This window comes from Herpailurus yagouaroundi, unplaced genomic scaffold (genome assembly GCF_014898765.1).
Source record: "Herpailurus yagouaroundi ecotype Mexico unplaced genomic scaffold, PumYag 141, whole genome shotgun sequence".
Classification (NCBI taxonomy): domain Eukaryota; kingdom Metazoa; phylum Chordata; class Mammalia; order Carnivora; family Felidae; genus Herpailurus; species Herpailurus yagouaroundi.
In genome coordinates this window covers 71,507,904-71,532,872 of record NW_024412396.1, presented here as the reverse complement: position 1 = coordinate 71,532,872, position 24,969 = coordinate 71,507,904, and the positions used below count along the sequence as shown (strand labels likewise).

Sequence of the window (24,969 nt, the reverse complement as noted above, 5' to 3'; positions counted from 1 at the left end):
CCCCCTGCCCTGCCTCACCTCGGCCTGGAAGGCCCCTCCCACCTCCCTTCCAGTAGCCACTTTCACCTGGGTCTCTGGCCTCAGGAAGGACTAAGGGATTGGGCTTTGGAGCTTGTGTGGAAACACAGGGAGGAAGGAGTCAATGTAACACGAAAGCAGATCCAGCGCTGGCAGCTGGCAGCTGAACTTGCCACGTGTGAAGGCAGAGGGGGGAGAAATGGAAATACCGGGAAGGAAATGAGGCGTGAGCCACTAACCCAGAGATGGTCAGACTATCCTGAGTGCAGGAACCAGAGGGAAGGGGACAGGAACCGCGTGGTGGGGGGGTAGAACCCTGAGGGCCAGAATGGGGCGTAGAGTAGCGGGGGGCTCTGCACACGAGCTTGGGGGCTGTGGACGCACCCCTGCTCTGAGCACCAGTCCCTCCATCTACAAAGCACGGCCCACGGTGCCTTTCTCCAAGCAATTCAGAGGGTTCCCTTGACGGCATTTGTAAAGGTTCTGGAGGTCACCGGCCCATCATAAGGCTTCAATAAAGGCTCCCGCCCCCACCTCCTTCATCAGATTTTCCTTCTCCCAAGATACGGAGTCCTGCAGGGAACGGCACTGCCGGGAGTCCTAGCCCAGGCCAGTGCAAAATAAGGGCGTTGGCAACGCCAAGTCGGCCCGTCCAGAGCAGGAATCCTAATGGAACAGAGTAAACTGGGCCAAGACAGCAGGGGCCTGGAGAAGGGCACGGTCAGCTGCTGACAGTTCTCGAGAAGGCCGGAGAGCCGCATGGGAACCACATCGACTTGACTCCTCCAAGTGACCGGGCCCCGACAATCCTGATGACAGACGCTAAATGCCGATGGCAACGACTACCGAATCCTAAGTGTCCACTACGTACTATTCTAGACTCATCCCACACCCATTTATTTAAACCTCATAAACCCTACCGACAGGTAGACACTAACATCTCCATTTTCGGGAGAGGAAATAGAGGCATTCATAGTAAAGTAACTTGCTCAAGGTGATACAGGTTTATGGAAGCTGGGATTCGAACCCGGGCAGTCGGACTCCAAAGCCCCAGCATTTTGTTGCTAATTCCACTGCCCGTGACCCAGCTCAAGGGTAAAGAAAAGCTGAAAGTCTGCCATGTGACGAGTCGGCGTGCTGGCTTGAACATCCCTTGGCAAATGATCTCAAGATAAGAACTATCTACCTTACCATCTGTTAACTCTAAAATAATGAGGTCGCTTTCAGAATGGAACCATTTGTCACACTCTTGGTGGCTCCAGCTCTAGGGTTTTGACCACTCTAAGTGCCTCATGTAAGTGGGATCACACAACATCTGTCTTTTTGTGTCTGCCTTCTTCCACTCAGTGTAACGTCCTCATCTGATTGGAGAAACAGGTGTCAGAATTTCCTTCTTTAAAAAAATTTTTTTAGGGGCGCCTGGGTGGTGCAGTCGGGTAAGCGTCCGACTTCAGCCAGGTCACGATCTCGCGGTCCGTGAGTTTGAGCCCCGCGTCAGGCTCTGGGCCGATGGCTCAGAGCCTGGAGCCTGTTTCCGATTCTGTGTCTCCCTCTCTCTGCCCCTCCCCCGTTCATGCTCTGTCTCTCTCTGTCCCAAAAAAATAAATAAACGTTGAAAAAAATAATAAAAAAAATTTTTTTTTTAACATTTATGTTATTTTGAGAGAGAGAGACACACACAGAGTGTGAGTGGGGGAAGGGCAGAAAGAGGGAGACACAGAATTGGAAGCAGGCTCCAGGCTCCAAGCTGTCAGCACAGAGCCCGACGCAGGGCTCGAACTCACTGACTGCAAGATCATGACCTGAGCCGAAGTCGGATGCTTAACCGACTGAGCCACCCAGGTGCCCTAGAATTTCCTTCTTTTTAGAGGCTGGGTAATAGCGGCACCTGGTTAGCTCAGTCAGTTGAGCGTCCAACATTGGCTCAAGTCAAGATCTCATGGTCCGTGGGTTTGAGCCTCGCATTGGGCTCTGTGCTGACAGCTCAGAGCCTGGAGCCTGCTTCGGATTCCGTGTCTCCCTCTCTCTCTGCCCCTCCCCTGCTTTCTCTCTCTCTCTCTCTCTCTCTCAAAAGTAAATAAATTTTTAAAAAATAATAAAAATAAAGACTGGGTAATATTCTGTCGAATGCTTATACGACATTTTGCTTATCCATCCATCTACTGACGGACACTTTGGTTGCCTCCACAGTTTAGCTACTGTGAGTAATGATGCTATGAACATGGGTGTACGAAGCCATCTTGAGACAAGGGTCACCTGGTTAATGAAGAAACGTTGCCCTGGTCTGGCCTAGGGCCATCATCTTGCCCCACACAGCCTCTACTCAATGACTCCAAAGCCTGAGAAGCAGAATTACTGTAAAAAGGGCTCTCTGATCTCCAGGGGATGGTCATTAGCACAACTGACAAGAAATGCAAATATATTCCCCAAAGGACTCTGCTCGTCTTAGCAAGAGCTGACAGGTATCCGAGGGCTTTTCTAGGACAAGAGGGTATAGATGAGGGCCTTTTCCACTTCACAGACACTCCAAATAACAAGAAAATGATGAGAACCACACAAAACACAGAGAAGGAGGCAGAATATCTGTGAGAATTAACAGAACGAAATACGATACTGAAAACATCAAGAACGAAAGGCATTCTGAGCTGAGTAAGCTCCTTCTCAACATTGAGAAAAGGCTCCAGGCTGTCTGTTTAGGGTGAGGAGTTACGAACTTTGTTTGGGCGCATGGAAAACACGTCTGGAAGGGGTGCTCCTTCTACAACGTTATTACCTGTAGAGATCAAGGACACAGCCCTACCATGGGGTAGGGACCGCTATCAATCAGCTTATAAAACAGAGGATTCATACAGAGAAGCAGCAGTTCAAAACTGCTGTTTCTCTCTCTCTCTTTTATTTATTTATTTGTTTATTTATTTATTTATTTATTAAAAAAAATTTTTTTTTTAACGCTTTATTTATTTTTGAGACAGGGAGAGACAGAGCATGAACAGGGGAGGGTCAGAGAGAGGGAGACACAGAATCTGAAACAGGCTCCAGGCTCTGAGCTGTCAACACAGAGCCTGACGTGGGGCTTGAACTCACGGACCGCGAGATCATGACCTGAGCTGAAGTCGGCCGCTTAACCGACTGAGCCACCCAGGCACCCTTCTCTCTCTCTTTTTTAAATGTTTATTTTTGAGAGAGAGAAAGAGAGAATGTGAGGGGGGGAGGGGCAGAGAGAGAGAGAGAGGGAGACACAGAATCCAAAGCAGGCCCGGGCTCTGAGCTGTCAGCACAGAGCCCGACGTGGGGCTCGAACCCACAAACCACAAGACCATGACCTGAGCTGAAGCTGGCCGCTTCACCGACTGAGCCCCCCCAGGCGCCCCCAAAACTGCTGTTTCCGAGAGTGCTCACAGAGCTGAATATCCTGCATATCACAGGAAAACATCACTTCCTAAGACACAAGCATACAACGACAAGGCCTAGAAGCAAAGACCTGCCCAGCATCAATGAGCGCTCCTGGCACCACGCGGTCAGAAGGACTCAGGGGCCAAACCCAAGTGGCTTCCACTGGCCAGTGGCGAATCAACCATTCCACCCATAACTATCACAGGCTGAAACACAGCAAATGCACTTAAGTTCACAACGGCACCCAAACTATCACCAATTGATCACTGTTTTTTGTTTTTTTTTTAAATAAATATCACTTAGTTTATATTTGAGAGAGAGAGAGAGAGAATTCTAAGCAGGCTCTGCACCGTCAGCGCAGAGCCCAACATGGGGCTTGAACTCACCAACCGTGAGATCACGACCTGAACCGAAACCGAGTCGGACACTTCACCGACTGAGCCACCAGGTGCCCCCCCCGACTGGTCACTGTTAGAGGGTACAGAGGACAAACTCATTACCTCCGAAATTGGTAAACAAAGCAAAAGAAACCAGGCGTTTACCTTGCCTTTCCTCAATGACTGCTACCATACTGTTGGGTAACAAAAGAGATGATAAGCAGTTTCTCTTTACAGAAATACTGTATCTAATGAATGAACAAGAAAATCGAACACTGGGAAACCACTCACTTGCTGCCCCTTATGGATCTAGGCATTGGACACCAATAGCTGCTAATATCACAGAACGTGAGACGAGCAGACAGGGGTCTCCTGTGGGAGGAAGTCACCGGTACATGTTGAACCTGAATGGAATCCAGACTCTAGGTCCAAAAATCACGTCAGAGGAGGTACAGGGGACGGAGGAGCACGTTGAACAACACCATGGGGATGCACTCGGCAAAACCCAGAGTGTGGGAAACGCTACGGGAGAAACGGAGCCCGTTCCTCCAACCAGTCAACAGTGCACCAGGAGAGGGCTAGGGTGAGAGTGGGGTGGGGGAGGGGCACAGAACGAGCACAAAAAACCATGGATTAAAAGGGCCTTCAGAGACATATCAAGCAATTACTGTGTGTGAGCCTTTTTTGGAACCCAATTTAAACCATTAAAAAAAAAAAAGCCAGGGGCGCCTGGGTGGCGCAGTCGGTTAAGCGTCCGACTTCAGCCAGGTCACGATCTCGCGGTCCGTGAGTTCGAGCCCCGCGTCAGGCTCTGGGCTGATGGCTCAGAGCCTGGAGCCTGTTTCCGATTCTCTGTCTCCCTCTCTCTCTGACCCTCCCCCGTTCATGCTCTGTCTCTCCCTGTCCCAAAAATAAATAAACGTTGAAAAAAAAAAAAAAAGCCAATTGAAAATTGGAATACTGGCTGAATGGCTAATGATATGGAGAGGCTGTCGCTAATTTGGGTTGAGGAGGTGACAGTGATCCCGTGTCTGTGCTAAAAATAAGCGGGCAGGACTTCCAGCTGTGGCCGAGTGAGAAGCCTGGCAGATCCTCTCACCCTACGGCAATCATAAAGATGCACAAAACCGACAAAAATAACCATGTCAGGACTCTGGAAATTGACCAAAGACATAAAACCATCTGAGGAGTGTTTATGCTTAAAACACTGCTGAATCTGGGGGGGGGGGGTGGGTGCGTGTGGGTGGCTCCGTGGGTGAAGCGTCAGACCTCGGCTCAGGCCATGATCTCGTGGGTCATGGGTTCGAGCCCTGCGTTGGGCTCTGTGCTGACAGCGCGGAGCCCACTTTGGGTCCTGTTTCCCTCTTTCTCTGCCCCTCCCCCACTAGCCCGCTCTCTCCCTCCCTCTCTCTCAAAAATAAGCAAACACGTATATATAAAAGAAACTGCTGAATTTGGGGTGAGAACGGTATGAGCCTTGCAGTGTGCCTGCCTGGGGCTGGGGCTGTTCTCACCCCTCCAGCTGGGCTGGCTCAGGGGGTCTGGCAGGGCAGAGCTGGCTGTGAGGACCAGGGGCTTTGTTTCTATGGTCAAGCGGCTCACTCCTCGTAGAGCCCCGGGTGACACTCACGCCCAGCAACCCCGTCGGCGGAAGTGACGATCTCCAGGGTGGTTGGGCGGAGAGGGCCAAGGGCTCTACCAGCCTGCGGTTACAGTTGTGGCTGGAGCGAGCCTGTTCCCAGTGACGGGAGGCTGCGTGCAGGCGTGTGGCAGGCAGGAGGGGCCCCCAGCTACCCAGACGCTACTGGCCACACCGAGGCTGCACAGCAGAAGCGAAAGCCGGGCAGACCTGGAAACAGCCCGAATCTGGCCATGTTCGACCTGCCCACACGTCCACTGGCAGAGGATGCCTTCCTGGCTTGGGGTGTCTGAGCACAGCTCTGTCCCATCGTCCATTCAAACTACATGAAGCCAAGTTGCGAGAGCAGGTTAAGAGAAATGAACAATTCTACAGTAACAGCTGGAGGTTCCAGTTCCTCCCTCTCAACAAATGACAGAACAATCAGACAGAAAATCAGCAGGGATACAGATGAACCGAACAACACCATCCATTAACTCTGAAGATCATCAACCGCCTTGTCCTAACCGACTTATCTAGGACATTCCGCCCAGGAGTGTGGAATACACGTTCTTTTTCTTTTTTAAAAATGTTTATTTATTTATTATTAAAAAAAAATTTTTTTTTCAACGTTTATTTATTTTTGGGACAAAGAGAGACAGAGCATGAACGGGGGAGGGGCAGAGAGAGAGGGAGACACAGAATCGGAAACAGGCTCCAGGCTCTGAGCCATCAGCCCAGAGCCCGACGCGGGGCTCGATCTCACGGACCGTGAGATCGTGACCTGGCTGAAGTTGGACGCTTAACCGACTGCGCCACCCAGGCGCCCCCTATTTATTTATTATTTTGAGAGAGACAGAGACAGAATGTGAGTGGGTTTGGGGCAGAGAGAGAGGGAGACGCAGAATCCGAAGCAGCTCCAGGCCCTGAGCTGTCAGCACGGAGCCCGATGCGGGGCTCGAACTCACGAGCTGTGAGATCGTGACCTGAGTCGAAGTCGGATGCTCAACCAACTGAGCCATCCAGGCGCCCCTAAATACACATTCTTTTCAAGCATACCTGGGACGTCACCCAGGATAGAGCACATGTTAGGCTATAAAAACAAGCCTCGATGAATTGAAGGTGATTAGAGTCATACGAAATACATTCTACGGCCACCATGAAGTCAAATTAGAGAACAGGAAAAAATATGGGAAATCCCCCAACTATTTGGAAATTAAACAATACACGTCTAAATAACTCACAGGCCAGAGAAAAAATCATTAAGGAAATTAGGAAATATTTTTCACTGAATGGAAATGGAAACACAATGTATCAAAGTTTATGGGGTGTGACTGAAGCAGAGCTGATGGGGGAAATTTACAGCTTTAAACACATCTATACCAGAAAGGAAAGGTCTCCAATCAGTAACCTAAGCTTATCTACCTTAAGAAACTAAAAAAGAAGGGCAAACTACATATTAATCAAGCAGAGGAAGGGGAAAAAAATACAGAACAGGAAAAACAGCGAAAAAAGAAATGTCAATAAAAACAGGAGTTGGTGCTTTGAAAAGATCAACAAAATTGACAGACTGACCAAGAGGAAAAGAGAGGACAGAGATTCCAGAATCAAGAATGAATGAGGAGACCCCACTGCCAACCTCAAGAGAATTAAAAGGATTGTAAGCAAATATTAGGAATGAGTTCGTGCCAACACATTATGACAACTTAGATGAAACGGACAATCTACCAAAGCCAGCTCAAGAAGTAACAAACATTCGGAAGAGACTTACAACAAGAAACTGGATTAGCAATTAATAACTAAAAATCCTTCCACATCTGGGAAAAGCCCAGATGGTTCACAAAATTCACGTGAATTCTACCAGATATTTAATAAAGAAATAACATTAATCCTTAAGATACGCTTTCAGAAGATAAGCCAGGAAGGAGCATCTCCCAACGTTCTCTGTAAGACAGCAGCACTCTCATAACCATGCCACACAAAACCATCACAGGAAAAGAGAGACACAGACCAACAGCCCTCATGAACAGAGACGCAAAAATCCTTGACGAATGGAATCCAGCGATATCTAAAAAGGACGATATGCCAAGATCAAGTGGGATTTGTCCCAGGAACGCGAGGTTGGGTTAACGTTTGAAAATTAATATAACAGACCATATTAAAAAAATCACCTTGTCATCTTAATAGATGTATTTGACAAAAGAAAAGCATTTGATAAAATCCCGTACCCATTCTTGATAAAAACCTTAAACAAATTAGGAGTAGGAAAGACCTTGCTCATCACGCTAAAGGGCACGTAACATCATATTTCGTGGTGAATGACCGAGAGCTCTTCCCTGAAAACTGGGAGCAAGGCAAGGCTGCATTCTTGCCACTTCTCCAACCTTGTATTGGAGGGTCGGCCTAATGCAATAAAGAAGAAATAATTAAAGGCATCCAGATCGGGAGGGAAGAAGCAAAACGCTCTTTTTTGCAGATGACGTGATCTTGTATGAAGAAAATCCCAAGGATTTTACATATACACGCACAACTACTAAGATTAATAAAGGAGTTTAAAAGGTTGCAGGATATAAGATCCATGTGCAAAAGTCAATTTTATTTCTCTATGCTAGCAACCAACATTCTGAAAATAAAGTTAAGAAAATAATTCCATTCACAATGGCATAGAAATAATACCGCTTAGGGGCACCTGGGCGGCTCAGTCAGCTAAGCATCTGGCTTTGGCTCAGGTCATGATCTTGTGGTTTGTGAGTCTGAGCCTGCTTCAGATTCTGTGTCTCCCCCTCTCTCTGTCCCTCCCCTGCTCACGTCCTGTCTTTGTCTCTCAGTAAGAAATAAGCGTTAACAAACAAAAGATATAACACCACTTAGGAATAAACTTAACAAAGGAAGTGTAACTTGTGCACTGGAAATGGAAACAATGCCGAGAAAAAAAGATTTGAACAAACGGACATTCTGTGCTCAAGGATTAAGACTCAGCACTGTCACACCAGCAATTCTCCCCGTACTGATCTACAAATTCGACACAACCCCTATTAACATCCTGGCAGACTTTAAAAAAAAATGTTTTTTTAACGTTCATTTATTTTTGAGACAGAGCATGAACGGGGGAGGGGCAGAGAGAGAGGGAGACACAGAATCGGAAACAGGCTCCAGGCTCTGAGCCATCAGCCCAGAGCCCGACGCGGGGCTCGAACTCACGGACCGCGAGATCGTGACCTGGCTGAAGTCGGACGCTTAACCGACTGCGCCACCCAGGCACCCCAGTGGCAGACTTTTTAAAGTTAGAAATGGATGAGCTGATTATAAAATTTATATACGAATGGTGAGGACCTATAATGGCCAAAACAACTCTGAAAAGGCACCGCAAAGTTGGAGGAGTCCAACGGCTCAGCTTTAAAACTCACTCTGAACTATGGGGCGCCCGGGGGGCTCAGTCAAATTAAACATTTGCGTCTTGCAATACCCAAGAATCAACTAAACGTCAAGGCCAAAACAAACACCTTTCTAAAACAAAGCAGCAGGGAAATGCTTCATGATTGGAGTCTGACAGCAAAGTCACGATCCATCAGAGAAAAACACGGCAAACTGGACCTCACCAAAATTGAAAGCTTTTGCTTCAAAAGACCCCTTTGAGAAGATGAAAAGACAAGTCACACACTGGGGGCAAATATTTGCAAACGGTGCATCTGGGAAAGAACTTCTATGTAGGGGCCCCTGGGTGGCTCAGTCAGCTGAGCGTCCGACTCTTGGTTTCAGCTCAGGTCACGATCTCACGGTTCGGTAGTTCGAGCCCCGCATCAAGGCTCTGCCTGGGATTTCTCTCTCCCTCTCTCTCTGCCCCTCCCTGGCTTGCTCTCTCTCTCTCTCAATAAATAAACAAACATAAAAAAATTAAAAAAAAAGAAAAGAACTTACACGTAGACTCTAGAAAGCACTCTTCCAACACAAGAGTAAGACAACCTAATTAAAAAAAACAGGCCAAATATCTGCAAAGGTATTTCACCAAAGAGACAGGAGTGACTGGCAGACACAGGAAAACAGACTCAGCATCTTTGACAGCGGTGGGGGAGATGCAAAATCAAACCGCGTCGGGATACTACTCTGCCCCTACCAGAACGGCCGTCCTAAAAGACGCAGGCACTACCAGGTGTCGGTGGAAACGCGGAGAAACCAGAACCCTCATGCGTTGCTGGCGGGAATGGAAAACGGTGCAGCCTCTCTGGAGAGCAGTTTGGCACAGCTTCATACAATGCTAAACACAAATTTACCGTGCAAGCCACCAGTCCTACTCCTAGGAATTTACCGCAGAGAAATGAAAACAAATGACTACAAAGAAACGTATAATGCGTGTTCACAGCGGCACTGTTCGGAACAGCCAAAACCCAGAAACAACCCATGTGACCGCTAACTGATGGATGGATAAACACGTGGAGGTACGTCTACAGAATGGAATACTATCTATTCTGTCGAGCAATTGAAAAGGAATAGGCTACTGGGGCGCCTGGGTGGCTCCATCGGTTGAACGTCCAACTTTGGTTCAAGTCATGATCTCACGGTTCGTGAGTTCGTGCCCCGCGTCGGGCTCCGTGCTGACAGCTCAGATTCTGTGTCTCCCTCCCTCTCTCTGCTCTTCCCCCACTCACGCTGTCTCTCTCTTTCTCTCTCAAAAAAATAAACTTAAAAAAAAAACTAAAAAGGAATAAACTACTGATACACATATAAGAACATGAATTAATCTCGAAAACAGTATTCTAGGGAAAGGAAGCCACATGCTACAGGCTGTGTAGTATATGATAGTGTCCAGAAAAGGCAATTTATAGAACAGAACAACAGATCAGCGGTTGCCTAAGGCTAAGCGGTGGGAGTAGAGAGTAATTGCTAAGGGGCAGTGGCGGGGGGGGGGGGATCTTTTGGGGTGCTGGAAAGGTCCTTAAATTGATTTGTGGTTACGGCTGTACAACTGCATGAATTCACCCAGACTCACTGAATGTACTCTCATGGGTAAAGTACTGTCTGTAAATTACAACTAAATAAAGCTCTTAAAAAATAAGGAGGCTTCATCTTTTTAAGACTATATATAGCAACATTAATGGATGAAAGGATGAGACGTCTGGGAACTGCTTCAAAATCACATGGGAAGGGGTGGTGGGTGGGGCTCTGGATGAACAAGTCGGCTGGGAGTCCATAACTTCGGCAGCCCGGTCACGAATATACGGGGATTCATTATGCAAACTGGTTTAGTTTTGTCTACGTTTGACATTTTCCACAGTAAGGAGGTAAAAACCCCCAAGCACAGGGACCCACAGTGGGGACGAGGACACCCAAATGCCACAGTCGTGTGCAGTATAAACTTGCTCTGAGGAGTCTTGTGAGAGTTTTTCCTTAAAAGACATCTACACGGAATTTCACACATCTTTTGCAGCCGCACAGCGGGGCGGTCTGCACGCTGACCTGGGGAGTAACGCATTACGGAGAGCTGTTCATTTCCATCCGTGTGAACGGTGACCAAGTCTTTTGTGTCCGTGTCAAACACAAACCACCTGTCGGAAACATGAGAAAAAGCACAATAAGTTGTCTGGTGAGACAATGAAGGAAGACTATTACAATCGATAGTAACTATTAAAAACTATTACTCTAAGGGCTTGCTGAAAAATACTCTTTGCTCAACAAGAATGCTTGTTCCCAGCTTTTATTTAAAGGAAAGTTCCTTCACCTGAGCATTTCCTAAAGAAAGCAGCAACACGCTGGCTTCCCTTCGAAACAATTCAGTTCCAATGTCGTGACAGGTCCTCAGGGTCTGAGTTTTGTCACTTACACGTAAAAGGGCGTAAAGCCCTGGCCAGGGAAGGTGGGCCTGGCCAGAGGGAGCAGTGAGGGGGCTGCCTGCACGGGCGTTTAGCCCGAGACCTGGCCTGGGTGCAGAGCTGGGGCTGGGACAGCGTCATGGTGTCTGAATGTCCGTGAACACTGGCGTGCACCAGCCGGGTGACGGCAAGGTGGAGGGAGCGGAGGAAGGGCAGGACTGGTCTGGGCTCTGGGTCCTTAACTGTAAAATGAGGATGGGGGCCCAGGTGCACTGTGTAGCAAACTACGACGTGCACAGACAAGCTTCGTCTCCTCCGACAAGGACACGGTACTCGGTAAGTGTGAGCTGTGGAATGACCACACTCTCCCGCCTGTGTGTTCTCAGGTGGGGGCAGTTACTTGGACCGCAGGGCTCTCAGGGGCGAAAAGGACTGTGGGTGCCCGGCTGTGGCAGTTTCAAACCTCGGTGACGTGACCCCCGGTGGCGTGCGTCCCACGGGCATGCCCGCCACGCGGCACTACTGTTTTCCTGCCTTCTAGTTGGGCCCAACCACCACCACTCAATGGGACGGGCCAGCCCCTGGATTGTGGGTTTGGCTTCTCGACTCTGATTCCTTACGTTCTCAACAACCATTCACCGTTAATGTCTGTTTAACGTTAACAGAGGTCAGAACGTCAGAAGTGGAGAGGCTGGGGCTGACCAGGCGCTGCTCTGCAGCCCTGTGAACTGTCCCCTCCAGACCTAAGGCCGGCACTTGGACCAGAGATATGGGAGGCATATCTGGGGGCGGGGTGGGGGGGGAGGGAGCAGGTTCCGCATGCCATCTCTTCCACCCGCAGGACCTCGTCTGTGATTCTGAGCATCCTGACACCGTCACCATCCCCTGTCCTGCTGCCATAGTCAGCATGCAGGTCTGGTGATAACCAGCTGTCAGCCATTCATCAGAGCCTGCTGAGTCTGAAGCGTCCACTGACCCCAGGAGAGTTAACAGGAAGGAGTGAGTGAGTGAGTGAGTGTGTGTGTGTGTGTGTCTGTGCATATGTGTATGCAAACATTTTCATGAAGAATTCTGTTGGCTACAAAATGCCCAACTCTTAAGACACGGCTACCTGTGACTTATGAATGGTTACTCTTTCCTTATACACACTCCGTAGTCATCACAACAGAGCCTAAGGGGTTTGCTTTTTAGAGAGGGAGGATGGTAGGAAACCACCAAACATATTTGGATTAAACCACAATAAGTACATATACTATGACACATAGTCTAAAAGTGCAATCCAAAATATATAAATCAACGATAACCGTAACCATTGACCCTGCCTGCCAGGCAAGCCCATAAAGTGCTCCAGACACCGCCTTCAGTCATCAGCTAGGCAGTGTGTGGCTAGGCAGATAATACTGTCACAATTCATAAAAAAGCAACAACTCGGAGAGGCTGTTTAACCGGCTCAGAGACACATTGCTGCCAAGTGGCAAAGCGGGGATTCAAGTGCAGACCAACGGCCTGGCATGTCGGAGGCGCTTGGTACAAAAGTGCTAGCTGAGTCTGAATCTGAGGCTCAGGATCTGGGTAGTTTCTACAATTTTGAAAGGGCAGCAAGAGAAAGCACTGGTAAATTCTCAGCGCTTCGAAATGCTTTCTCGCCCGATTCCAGAGCTGGGGTTCCTCCCATGGCCTGCAGGTCAGGGCTTGAGGAGCTCCACAGAGCCCCAAAACTGTCGGGAAGCACGTGTGTGTGCGTGGATGGCGGGGGCGGGGGGTGCCTTTTCTAGGAGAAGGGTCCATAGCTTTTCCTCAGACTCTCCCACGGTCCCAAATGCAAAGGACCCCTGTCTGTCCTGTTACTTTCGAGGTGTGACTTAGTCCTTGGTCAGTTGCTAGAAGCTGAGAGAAGACAGCAAGAGCTAGGCCGTGCCCGTCCCCAGGGAAACACAGACCGCGGCCTCTTTTCCATGCACTCTGAGAGCACGAGCTGTGCTGACGCGGACTCACCTCCCAGTCAGTGTTCCAACTGCAACCACAGACCCTGAAGGATGAAAACCAGAAGACTGAGCTGGATCCTAAAATATTTTAAAGGAAGTGTAAATTGATGGCCAGACACAGCACGACTGCAGAAAACACACACACACACACACACACACACACACACACACTCACACGCGTGCGCACGCACACACACACACACACACACACACACACACACACACACCCACACACGCACGGCTCTTCCAAAGGGCTACATGGTCCCATTTAAACTAGACGTCTCCTTTCCCTCCAAGAGAGGAAACCGCTTTCCTACTTAGACGAAGGTCACACGTCGATAATATGAAATTTGTATCCCTTTAGAATTGTTCTCTTCCTGTCTTTTATCTTTTCAGACCTACAGGTATCAGATGACAGGCCAACAGGTAAACGCTCTCCCTCCAAGTCTTGGAGGAGGACTTGGTTGACCCCCACACTGAACGGTAAGCCTGTTGATGGTATGCCTCGTTTGCCTGGAAACATGGCCAGCGTGCCCAGTGCCCATAGTGGACGCTGGACGAGTGCCCGCCGGGAGCCCTGGAAGGATCTCAAGATGGGTAAGGCACGTCCAGGTTTGGATCTGGTGTTTGTCACTAATGTGTTCGTCACTAACTCTGACACAAGGTAGAATGGGGTCAATGACAGAGGGAAAAGCAAGTGGTCAAGTCCCAGGAGAGAAAGAGTTAGATGAAGTTGGATGGGGAGGCTGGGTGGAGGCTTCCGGGTGCAGAGATCCCCCAGGTCGTCCAGTAGAGAATCATCGGTGGTGAAGGTAGAGGTGGACACCCCAACCGGTATTTTCTTGGATCGGGTGTTAAAGGGACAAGAGGGTGATCGAAGAGGGAGAAGCAACACAGTTTGGGGGCATATTCGAGGAATAGCAGGTAGAGAGTCAGGGCGTTTACAACGTGGAATGTTCCCGGTGGGACAGGAAAGCGTGGCAGATGGCGTGTAGGATGGAAGCTGCACCAGCACGTTAAGGGCTGTGATCACCGGAAAATAGTAACACAGTGACGTGATTATTTTTCTTTCCACAAAAAGAGTGACATGATCGGGGTGCCTGGCTGGCTCAGTCGGTGGAGCGTGCGGCCCTCGATCTCAGGGTCGTAAGTTCGAGTTCCACGCTGGGTGGAGAGGTCGCTGAAAAATAGTAAAATCTTCCAAAAAAAAAGCGTGACTTGATTGAATCTGTGTTTTCTATAGATCGCTCGGTTAGAACGGACTGCAGTGACAGGCCGTGAAGCACAGTGAGCGGAAGAAAGAAGCTCCCACGGGAGTGGAGACAGAAAGAGGCACTAGAAACCATCGGATGCACTCAGAGAATGAGAGACCAGAAACTCTTAAGGGACTGATTCTGTCGTGGCAATGGTTCTTCCACAGCGGGAGCCGTGACCAAGCTTGGGGCCGCCACCGATACATGGAGAGACACTCCCGCCAGGTGAAGCTTTACCGTGTGATTCGTTCAGGCTCCGGACGTTTTGGAGAGGAAGCCCCTGAGGTGGGTGTGTCCAAACCCACGCGGCCAGTGGGCAAAGGCGGTAGGACTTCAGCACAGAGCTTTTAGGTGTCTGGTTCTGAGCCCCTTCCCCTATGTCAGGCTGAGGGGTGAACACTCAGGGGAGGGGGAGGAGGCACCTGGTACTGCTTCCAGTGGGGCTAGGGAGGCCGCCCTCCCGGACCCCCATGGCCACCGCCATGCCTGGAGGTTATTGTCACCTCTGTGCAGCCCCCTCGGATGTTCCCCACCTGTCCCCCCAAGGCCCCCCAGGGGACAGGTGCAACACAGGACAACACTTCCTTCAGCCCCTCCTGCCGGCTGGGCCGCACCCACTCTTTCCTCCGAGTGGTGCTGGCCCTGTCACCTCCGTGCTCAGCTCCACCGGTGACGGCCAGCTCTCAACCCTTGGTGACCTTCTCCGAAACTAAGGGGCAAGAGGGCGGAAGTGCCGATTCGGCATGCCAGGAAAAGCCGGGACCTCTGCGACGGTTACGAGGAGGAGTGGGGTCTGCAGAGCGGCTGCCCCTGGCCCTGGACCGGCCATGTCCTCAAGGGCACAGGTCACACGGGACGTACTTTATCTCACTGAGCCACCATGCGGCGGGAGACCCCGGGTTTGGGAATCAGACCGAGCCGGCTCTGCTGCTTGCTGAAGGCAGTGATCACGGCAAGCTAGCTGACTTTTCAAAGCCTCAGTTTCTAATTCAGTAACACCACCCCCCACGGCTGCTGCTGGGATCAAGGATAATACACGTACGGCGCCTGGAGCTCAGTAACTGTAGCCACTGCTGTGTTCCACATAGGGCAAAGGTATTTCGGCACTCTGGTATGTAATCTGAGTTCCTTTGGCAAAGATCACACAGTTGCGGACTTAAAACTAAAGCATTGGGCACCTGGGTGGCTCAGTCGGTTAAGCATCCGACTTCGGCTCAGGTCACGAACCGTGAGTTCGAGCCCCGCGTCGGGCTCTGTGCGGACGGCTCAGAGCCTGGAGCCTGCTTCACATTCTGTGTCTCCCTCTCTCTCTGCCCCTCCCCCGTTCATGCTCTGTCTCTCTCTGTCTCAAGAATAAATAAACGTTAAAACAAAAACAAAAACAAAAAAAACCTAGAGCGTCATCATCAAACTCAAATTGTAGAGATAAATCAAGTCGTATGCATACGCTCTCATTCAAAATGTACACCGTAAATGGTACGCGGGCTCGTCACAAGGGTTTCTCAGCACGGAAGCCAGTTAAGGAACTCTGCGGTCAGGAGACCCCAAAGCCCAACTCCGGAAGGCTAACTTGCTGTTGAAAAATTCAGCAGCACGCTTCAGAATTACATGGACGAGACCGCGTGAGGCAAGTAAAGCAGTGCCATTCGAAGGAGGTAAACCTGGCGACATTTACTTTGGGACAGTTTTACGTCACTATCAAAATTTCACGCAAAAAAAAAAAAAAAAATAAATGAACACGTTCCAGATGAACTGTTGTAAGAAAAATGGAATGTAACGTGCACGTCTACCTCTATTATTTTGTCCCAGACGGGCCGGTGGCCAACAGCGTCCCAGAGAGTGGCGTGCCTGTCATGCCCACAGGTCAAGAATTGAGGTTTTGAGGCATGGATGGCCAGTCCCCAGAGCTCATCAGTGTGACCCTGCAAAGGACCAAGACAGCCAGTCAATGCTCGGGAGCCTTGGCGGCGGGGTACCCACGGCGAATACACACTTCACGCCGGCTTCCCTTCCTGCCCCACCTAAGTCACAGCGGGAACCCAAGTGCTGGTGCCGAGGAAGGTCATGTTGGTCTAAAAAAAGGAATGTCATCCTCCTCATGACGCTTTGTTATATTCTGACAGTACGTAAAATGAGGCGGGCCTGCTGGGCCGGAACGTACCTGAGTGATGGGTGCAAAGTCCCCTGACAAGGTGCCTTGCAGAACAAAGTTTCTGGTTGTGCCTATCAAGATCACATCCCCCTTCCCCTCGGCCACCGTCCGGATTGGGCCAAACTGTTCTGGAATCTGCGTTGAAGAGAAAAGATTGATGATGTCATGAAATGTTAGCTCCGCCATTCAAAATGTCTGCTTGTGTATCATGACAGCTCCCCCCGCCCCCCATACACGTAACATGGAGAGAAAGGTTCACGGCCAGGATTTGTTGAGTGGATGATCAGAACCCCCAATCTGACTTTTAAACTCCAAAGACACATGTACCTTAAAAGAATCAGTAAGAGTAAGGTTGTTAAAAGAAAAAACAATAAAGAATGAAGCATTTTTTTTCTGGATAAGATTAAAAAATAAATAACACTGGTTAGTTCACTCTTTTCTTGCTGTGGCATTGGGACAGCAGTAGCAGGTAAAAATTTGGAAAACAAAGACTAAAATAATATGCCATAAAATTTATTTGTAATTTAAAATGGTAAATTCTTGGGGCGCCTGGGTGGCTCAGTCGGTTAAAGGTCCGACTTCAGCTCAGGTCATGATCTCGCGGTCCGTGAGTTCGAGCCCCGTGTTGGGCTCTGTGCTGATGGCTCAGAGCCTGGAGCCTGCTTCGGATTCTGTGTCTCCCTTGCTCTCTGCCCCTCCCCCACTGGTACTCTGTCTCTCTCAAAATAATAAACATTAAAAAATAAATTTAAAAAAACATTAAAAATAAAATGGCTAATTTTATGTGGTATGAATTTTATGTCATTTGAAAAAATGTTTTATGTCATTAAAAAAAAATTAACTGGGTGGTTCAGTCAGTTAAGTGTCTGACTTTGGCTCAGGTCACGATCGCACAGTCTGTGGGTTCAAGACCCATATCAGGCTCTGTGCTGACAGCTGGGAGCCTGGAGCCTGCTTTAGATTCTGTGTCTCCCTCGCTCTCTCTGCCCCTCCCCCACTCACAATCTCTCTCTGTCTCAAAAATAAACATTAAAAAAATTAAAAAAAAAAAAGAAATTGGAAAAGTTCTAGAATGTGTCCATTCTACTCTGGGGATAAAGACCATCAACCTTCACAATGATGCCGACCTTAATGTCTGTCTGCTCATAATTTCCCGGAGCTCATTGAGACAGAAAATTTCGTGAGGGGGTGGAAGGCATATTAAATTTCTTGTCTGGGGCTCCTACTGGTGTGTAGGGCTGCTGGCCATGTAATGAGGAGGTAAAGTAGATGCTAAAAGGAGTTAGAGCTTTAAAGAACGTGTCGGCCCTCAGCCACATACAAAGTAAATACTCAGTAAATACTAGTGATAATGTCTCCAAAGTAACACCTAGAAATTAAAGTGGAAAGCGAAGAAAGATCTTAATGAAAAATCATAACATGGATAATATTCCCTTGGAAAAGTGAGGCCGTCCAATTATAAAGACATTCTAAATGTCAAACACGTTATAACCTAAATTTTTATAAACCTAATTCCATTTTAGTTGTTACACTTAAACTGCCTCCATGACTTTAATATAATGTTACCCCATTTGGGGCCCCTGGGTGGCTCAGTCGGTTAAGCGACTGACTTCAGCTCAGGTCATGACCTTGCGGTTCCAGAGTTCGAGCCCCGCATCGGGGCACAGAGCCTGGAATCTGCTTCAGATTCTGTGTCTCCCTCTCTCTCTCTGCCCCTCCCCTGCTCATGCTCTGTCTCTCTCTCTCAAAAATAAACACTAAAAAAAGTTTATAATGTTACACCATTTAATAAAATTTTATCTAAACCATTTTCAAAACCATAAGCTAAAGATTTCAAACGAACAAGGAAACTGGTTAATATAGCAGTTTTAGGTTCAAAGTGAATTTCGATACTGCTGCTTGCTGCCTTACCTCAGTTTTACGAAGTTTCTGATAGTTTCCGTTCCAAGAAATGAGCTTTCGGTCTTTCCCTCCTCCCGACACCAGTGTGCCGTCCCTTAACATACAAAGTGCAAAAATGCCACCCTCGTGGGCCCCTTGAACTGCATAGCTTATCCGATTTGTACCTAAACACACCAAGAAAACCATCCTCAGTACGTTATCAAAACACTTGCCTCTCTCCCTCGCATCTCATTTTTGTTTTAAAACGTGATCCTGTTGGCTCTGCAGTGCGAATCTCCAGGGGACGCAATTTCTAGAAGCACACCAAGCACCAGAAAAGCATGCCCTGGGTTACTTTACAGTTCAGGAGAACATGCCAGAAGGAAGAACAGGACGGAGAGAGCATGGCGGGATTCCACATGGCAGAAAACAGGGGCTTGAGTTTAACGTGCTCTGTGTCACTTGACGAGTGACTCAGTGACCCCTCAGTTTCCCCTTTGTGTAACGGGGCTCCCGCTCACCCCTCAGGATCGTGCTAAGGCTGAAATGGAGCGATGTGTGAAGACTTGCCCCCACAATAGTAGGGATACTAGAGCAGTTGCCACATTAGTCTGAAATCACATCCGTGGGTCTCTTTCCACCTTCACCCCAACCCAAACTCTGAGTCCTTTAAGGGCAGGGATGGTGTGTTTTTCCTTTCCGTGTTTAGCACACTGCCCTGCATGTGATTGGTTCTCAATAGCTGTCTCCCAGAGGCCATACGGACCAGAAATTTATTTATTTTACAGCTCAATAAATAGTCGTTGATAGCTTATTCATTATACTCTGTTAAGAGATCTCCTAATCTCCTAATAAAGCTATTCCATCAACCTATTCTGGGCTTAAAGACCTTTTTGTAATGATAGAAAGTGACTATTCTTGTTTTCATCTGTTCTAGTCTTAAGGTTTCAAGTTACGCATGTATGTATGTACCTAAAAAACTGGGGATTTTACCGTAATCCTATCGATGATATTAATAGTTCTTAGAGAAGTCACGTTTGACTTCTTATAACATCCCCCTAGAAGTTTGTGCTCTGGGAACAATCACGTGTTACCTTTTCCCCACACCAAGATGTTGCCACTTGAATCTCCAGTAATGGTGTCGCCGTTTTCAGAAAAGGTCACGCAGAGGACAAACTTTGGCTTTTCTTGCTTCTGCAAAATGTTGTAAATATATGTACACATTTAGTCAAGACATCCCCTTCTTTGTATGAATAACACCCAGAATCACACCACTCCTAAGCCGCATAGTGTTAGCTTCTGCTACTCCACCATATGCCTTTCGTTTTTATCTCCCGTTACATAACTTAGGCCGTGAGGTTACCTGCTCTAAAATAGAGACATTTCTGGTAATTATAAAGCTGCAGACAGTTGGAGCAGAGGAGGGGGCTGGAAGGGTTGGGGGGCGGGCCGGGCTGTCACGACTTTAGGAACTTTAGCTTTAGCAACAGGGCCCTGGCACCAGAATAACGGGGTCCCAACTCCGTGTAGGGAAAGGCCCCATAGGGAAGGAGGCGCTGTCCCTGGTACTGACAAGGCCTGAGCGTCTTCTTGGTGGTTCTTTGCAACCACCCTGTGGCGGGAGGGGGTTGCCCTGCCCCCAGGGCATCCTTCCCTGAGCTGCTCCCTGTGTTGGTCCATCTTTCCTTCTTGGCATGACCAACGTTACCAACAGAGACACAGGGAGCTCCCCAATTCTGTTAGGAATCCGCGGGAATAGTCATTATTGCTACCTCCCCCAGAGACACTTGCACATTTGCCAATTAAAACAAATTCTAAGCTCCCTTAGAAGCGAGCTGATCACACGCACCACTCAGGGAAGAATAAAACAAGTGTGACTTGACGTTACCTCGAACAGTCCTTGCTTCTTAATAAGGGAGTTTCCTTCTAAGGTCCAAAAGTAGAGATGTGATTTTCCACAAGTAACTATTATATTCGTGTCCGTGGGGTGGAAATCCGCAGCAAATACAGCTTCGTTAGAACACTTTGAGCAAAACAGGAGAATCAAATGTCTCAAATCTCTTAGGACACTCAAGAAAATAAATAACATGGGAACTCATTCAGGTTAAGCATTATGCCTTTTGATTTTTCTCCCCCTTGAACTCATCTTCCGTGAACACTCAGTGCATGTTTGCTGCATGCCTTAACTTCTCCTTGTCTGTCTCCCCCACTGGACAGTAGCCCTGAGGACGGGGACCACAGGTCCTCTGTCTGTGCAGGGCCCCCCACAGGACCTCACACAGAGCTGGCACACAGCACACTTTTGCTGAAGGGCTGGGTTAGGGGTGGGTGGAGACTCAAAAACCTCAAGAATCTGCTCTCATTGTCCTGTCTCAGATTCCCAGCCGTGGCTGAACAACAGAATCGCCTGATGCGTGTTAAAATGCAGATGTCAGGCCTCATCCCCATCTAGTGACTGGGATCTCTGGGAGGGCCCAGGAATCTGGATTACATACAGCTCTATCACTCTCGGCTGACTGTGGCTGCCCTGTTTGCCCTGGGATTCCTTCCTGGTTTAATTCCTAGCATTCTGCTGGTGGTCTCGTGACCAAGCTAGGGTTCTAGGGTTGGATATCTGGCTTTCTTGGTGCCACTTTATCAACTCCGACCCTGTCACCTTGATTTCCAGAACCTGTATCTTTTTTGGCTGACCCTGACTGTTTCTTCTGCTTGAAATTCAGTTATATGCCCTTAAACCTGGGTAATAACTTGCCTCTGTTTACTTCCAACCCAGCAACATAGCCAGAACTGAAACACTTGACCAGAATATGAGAAGGCGTGCCTCTAGCATGAAAACAGGTGTTAGGAAAGGTGCCGGATTAGAATACGGACCCCCACATCCCAGACACTCAAGAGAGAAAGGTACGGTGATCTGATGGTAATCCTAATGTTAGGGAAGGAAGGTGATCTAAGGTTAATGGATGACAGGATGAAAAATCCAAAGTCAGTTCTGCAAAAACTGGGATTCGTTCATGATTTGAATGGGAGGAAAACACAAGAAAGCTTCAAAAAAGGGACCATAAAGGGAAGCCCCAGCACACCCCACAGGAAGAGTCGCACCGGGAGGGCCTGGGATCTGGCTCGCCTTTCCTGAGGCTACTCAGCTTTGGACAAGCCCCGTGCCGGCTGTGCTGCCCTGTCCCTCAGCCCTCAGCTGCTTCTGACCTGTCCCCTCCCCGGCCGGGCAGTGGGCACGTCTCACTTATCACATGTGCAGTGCCCCCCTCAACAATAAGAAAGGGCACGTTTGCTGAATGAAACGAAGCAGCAGAGAACAGAAACGATGGAGTGGATTGAAAGGGTAGGGGCTGTCAAATGAGGAAGAAAACAACCTCACAGATATCATGACGAGAGGAAGAAACCCCACCAGGGTTCGGGAACGGCACCCTGGGAGGGGAGGTGGCCGGGGGGTCAGGGAATCTCAGGTCACGCGTCACGCCTGGGGACCGCGTCGGGAATGGGGAGCCCACTGGCCCACTCAGAAGCAGGAAAGGGACCCGGGAGGCGGCTGGAAGGAGAAGGCTCCAAAATGGGAAATTATAACACAGCCCAACATGAGACTTGGAGAGAGACCTTTGCGTCGGCCAGCCGTTCTCCTTTCTGCCAGTCCCACACGGACAGTACGTGCTCGTTGGAGTCATCCACGGCACAGAGATTGCTTCCTCCATTCTGGAAGAGAAAAGGCATTCACAGGAAGACTACATTTGAGAATAAAATAGGTTAAAAGTCATTAAAGGTCAACATTAATTTTATTTTTAATAAGGAGTCCATTTTGGCCAAAGAATATGTATGCACCACTTTGGGGACCTGCTTCCCTGGTCCCCAGGGGAGGGCAGGCGGATGTGGGGTGATGGAGGGACAGGAGTGGCAGAGAGGGGTCAGGGGTGGCCCTGGCTCATCAGTTCTATTAAGACCAGCCTGTGAAGGGGCTGCAGGACCCCCTCCTGGAGAAGCCAGTGCCCACGGCACACGCAGCACACGTGTGTGACAAACATAGGCTGGGAGGCTGTGCGGAAGCAAAGCCTCCGGGGCTGAGGCTTGTGGTGCTCTGATGTGAGCACGTGCACGTGTGTGTGAATGTTAAGTTTCTGAAACGGCGGCTTATAGGGTGGATCTGTCGCATGGGCACATCCTGAGGGGCTTGGGAGACCATGAGTCCCCTCCAACTCCTGCTTAGGGACAGGCAACCCGTGTGGGAATGACGGTGGCACACTGGGGCCGCCTACCAAGGGGCAGGTGAAATTCAAGGCCAGAGCCGGCAAAAGTGCCTCAAGGAACATGCAGCCGGTGTTGCAGGGCCTCTGCCCATCACGTGTGCGACCCGAGGGGGTGTGTGTGACCTCTGAATGAGGGGACCTGGGACGTGGGACAGTTCCATCATGCAAATCTGTGCACGCACCCAGGCGGCTATGGAGCGTGTTAACCTCCTCCCTCTTCAACCTTGAGCTGATTCTCTCCTCCCTGGGGACGAGGACACCAGTACCCACAGGGCCCATACTTACAGATTTTGAGAACGCGATACAGGTAACGGCTCGGTCAAAAAACCCAACTCCAATGACATGCAGTGTGTTCAGCGTCACAGAATCCCAGATGCGCACGTGTGGGGGCAATTGCTGTTTGAAAGGAAATACAGAGTCGCCCATTGTGATGGTCATAGATTTATCTTTACCTCGAAGCTGCAGGATTACTTCAATCCTGTCCAAACAAAAAGTCTTTTTCTGCATTTGAAGGCTCTGCCTTTTAACATAAATGAAACATTCCCAAATGGCTTCAGGAGATCAGGGCCCCTGTGGCCAACGTGACTTTAGGGGAGGTCCACCAGGTTTTAAGTTTGGAATAGCCAAGTCTTCATAACTGTACCACAGGAGCTGATATTCTGACTGGTACGTCTAGATGCATCTGAGTTTTAAAAGTGAAAAATGACGAGGAACCTGGAACCTCGTATTCCTTTAAGTCTGTATTATCACTAAGGTATAAATTAGTCTAAATTCAGCAAGACGGTCACCACCCAATAGTGTTGACAGTTTAACATTCTCGGGCCTCACGGGAGCAAAACAGGCAATCGATCACGATCACGCACGGATGACATTTAGAATTGTCACGATTAGTTGCAAATGCTCTCGATTGTGCTCCAACGTGAATGATACTAATTTTTCTCCTTAGAGCCCTGAACAGATTAATCGGGAAAAGGACTGGCATTATACCTAGTTAGTGGACAGAGTGCGCTGAGGCAGTAGGCCAGGCTCTAGCCTTGACTTGGTCTGAGGAGCTGGGCGTCTGCAGACAGTTCACCTGAACTGTTGGCATTGCCCGGCACGTGCACTGAAGGGCGGGCTCGGATGACTACCACGTTTTCCCCGGCTCTAAAGTTCGATTTCAATGTCAAGGCCAGAGACTGAAATACACTATGAATCCACTAGAGGGAAGAGCAAATGCTTTGCTACTCGTGTAGAAGACTTTAAAAAGCCGTTTAACATTTAAAAAAAGGACGAAGGCCCTGGGCCATTTATGTGCATTTATGTAATAGTAAACTGATTTCCACTGTTCCTGTGACTTCTTTTTAAGTGCAGAATTTTCATGGGAAATAGCATAAAGTTAATATTTAAAATACGACGTTATTAAAATATTTTCTGAAAAGTTACGACGTCATTAGAATATGTTCTGAAAATTGGTAGCCAGCATCCATGCTTTCTGGAAGAAAACACGTTGGTAAAAATGGAAATACTCCGTGTCATTAGGTTCCTTTCATACACTGTGCAAGTAGAGATCAAAAAAGCTACAGGGGGTGTTGGTCAAGACATGGCAGCGACCACAGACTGCGGCCTAGAAGGAACTGGAAGCCGGTTTCGCACTGGGCTCTATTTGTGAGAGCCCACGAGTTCCCTTCTGATTCCTTAAAATTCCAGGCGAAGTCTTGCTGAGGTGCTTATAAAACTTGTGCCCAAACTCTCTGGCAGCCTTTGAGGGTCATGTGCAGACTCGCGCTCCGGGGTGACGTCAGGAATTCGGGGCACTTAGGCGGAGGGTGGCTGAAGTCTGCTGAAGAGGTAAAATGCCCCATATCCAAATGCTATTCATTATGACTTTTACTTATTAAATGTGTACTTACTACGTTCGTGTTCGTCACGTGTGTAAAGGAATATCTTAAGAATCGCTGAATTCTTTTTTTTTTTTTATTTTTTTATTTTTTTCTCAACGTTTTTATTTATTTTTGGGACAGAGAGAGACAGAGCATGAACGGGGGAGGGGCAGAGAGAGAGGGAGACACAGAATCGGAAACAGGCTCCAGGCTCCGAGCCACCAGCCCAGAGCCCGACGCGGGGCTCGAACTCACGGACCGCGAGATCGTGACCTGGCTGAAGTCGGACGCTTAACCGACTGTGCCACCCAGGCGCCCCTAGAATCACTGAATTCTTAGGCAAGACCAAGGCTGTTTAAAAACTGGC

The 24,969-nt window shown here is 48.8% G+C and overlaps 1 protein-coding gene across 4 annotated transcripts in view; it reads right to left on the bottom strand.

Moving 5' to 3' along the window:
- EML1 (EMAP like 1) overlaps positions 1-24,969 on the bottom strand; it is a 191,760-nt gene that overhangs the window by 5,800 nt on the left and 160,991 nt on the right. For all 4 annotated transcript variants that reach the window (XM_040478209.1, XM_040478210.1, XM_040478207.1 and 1 more), the window contains 9 exons: positions 23,026-23,136; positions 22,097-22,192; positions 20,373-20,507; positions 19,579-19,678; positions 18,515-18,669; positions 16,613-16,738; positions 16,242-16,373; positions 13,209-13,276; positions 10,861-10,949 (listed from right to left, as the gene is read on the bottom strand). In XM_040478209.1, coding sequence (XP_040334143.1) covers positions 10,861-10,949; positions 13,209-13,276; positions 16,242-16,373; positions 16,613-16,738; positions 18,515-18,669; positions 19,579-19,678; positions 20,373-20,507; positions 22,097-22,192; positions 23,026-23,136 — 1,012 coding nt within the window. The remainder of the gene's footprint in view (positions 1-10,860; positions 10,950-13,208; positions 13,277-16,241; positions 16,374-16,612; positions 16,739-18,514; positions 18,670-19,578; positions 19,679-20,372; positions 20,508-22,096; positions 22,193-23,025; positions 23,137-24,969) is intronic.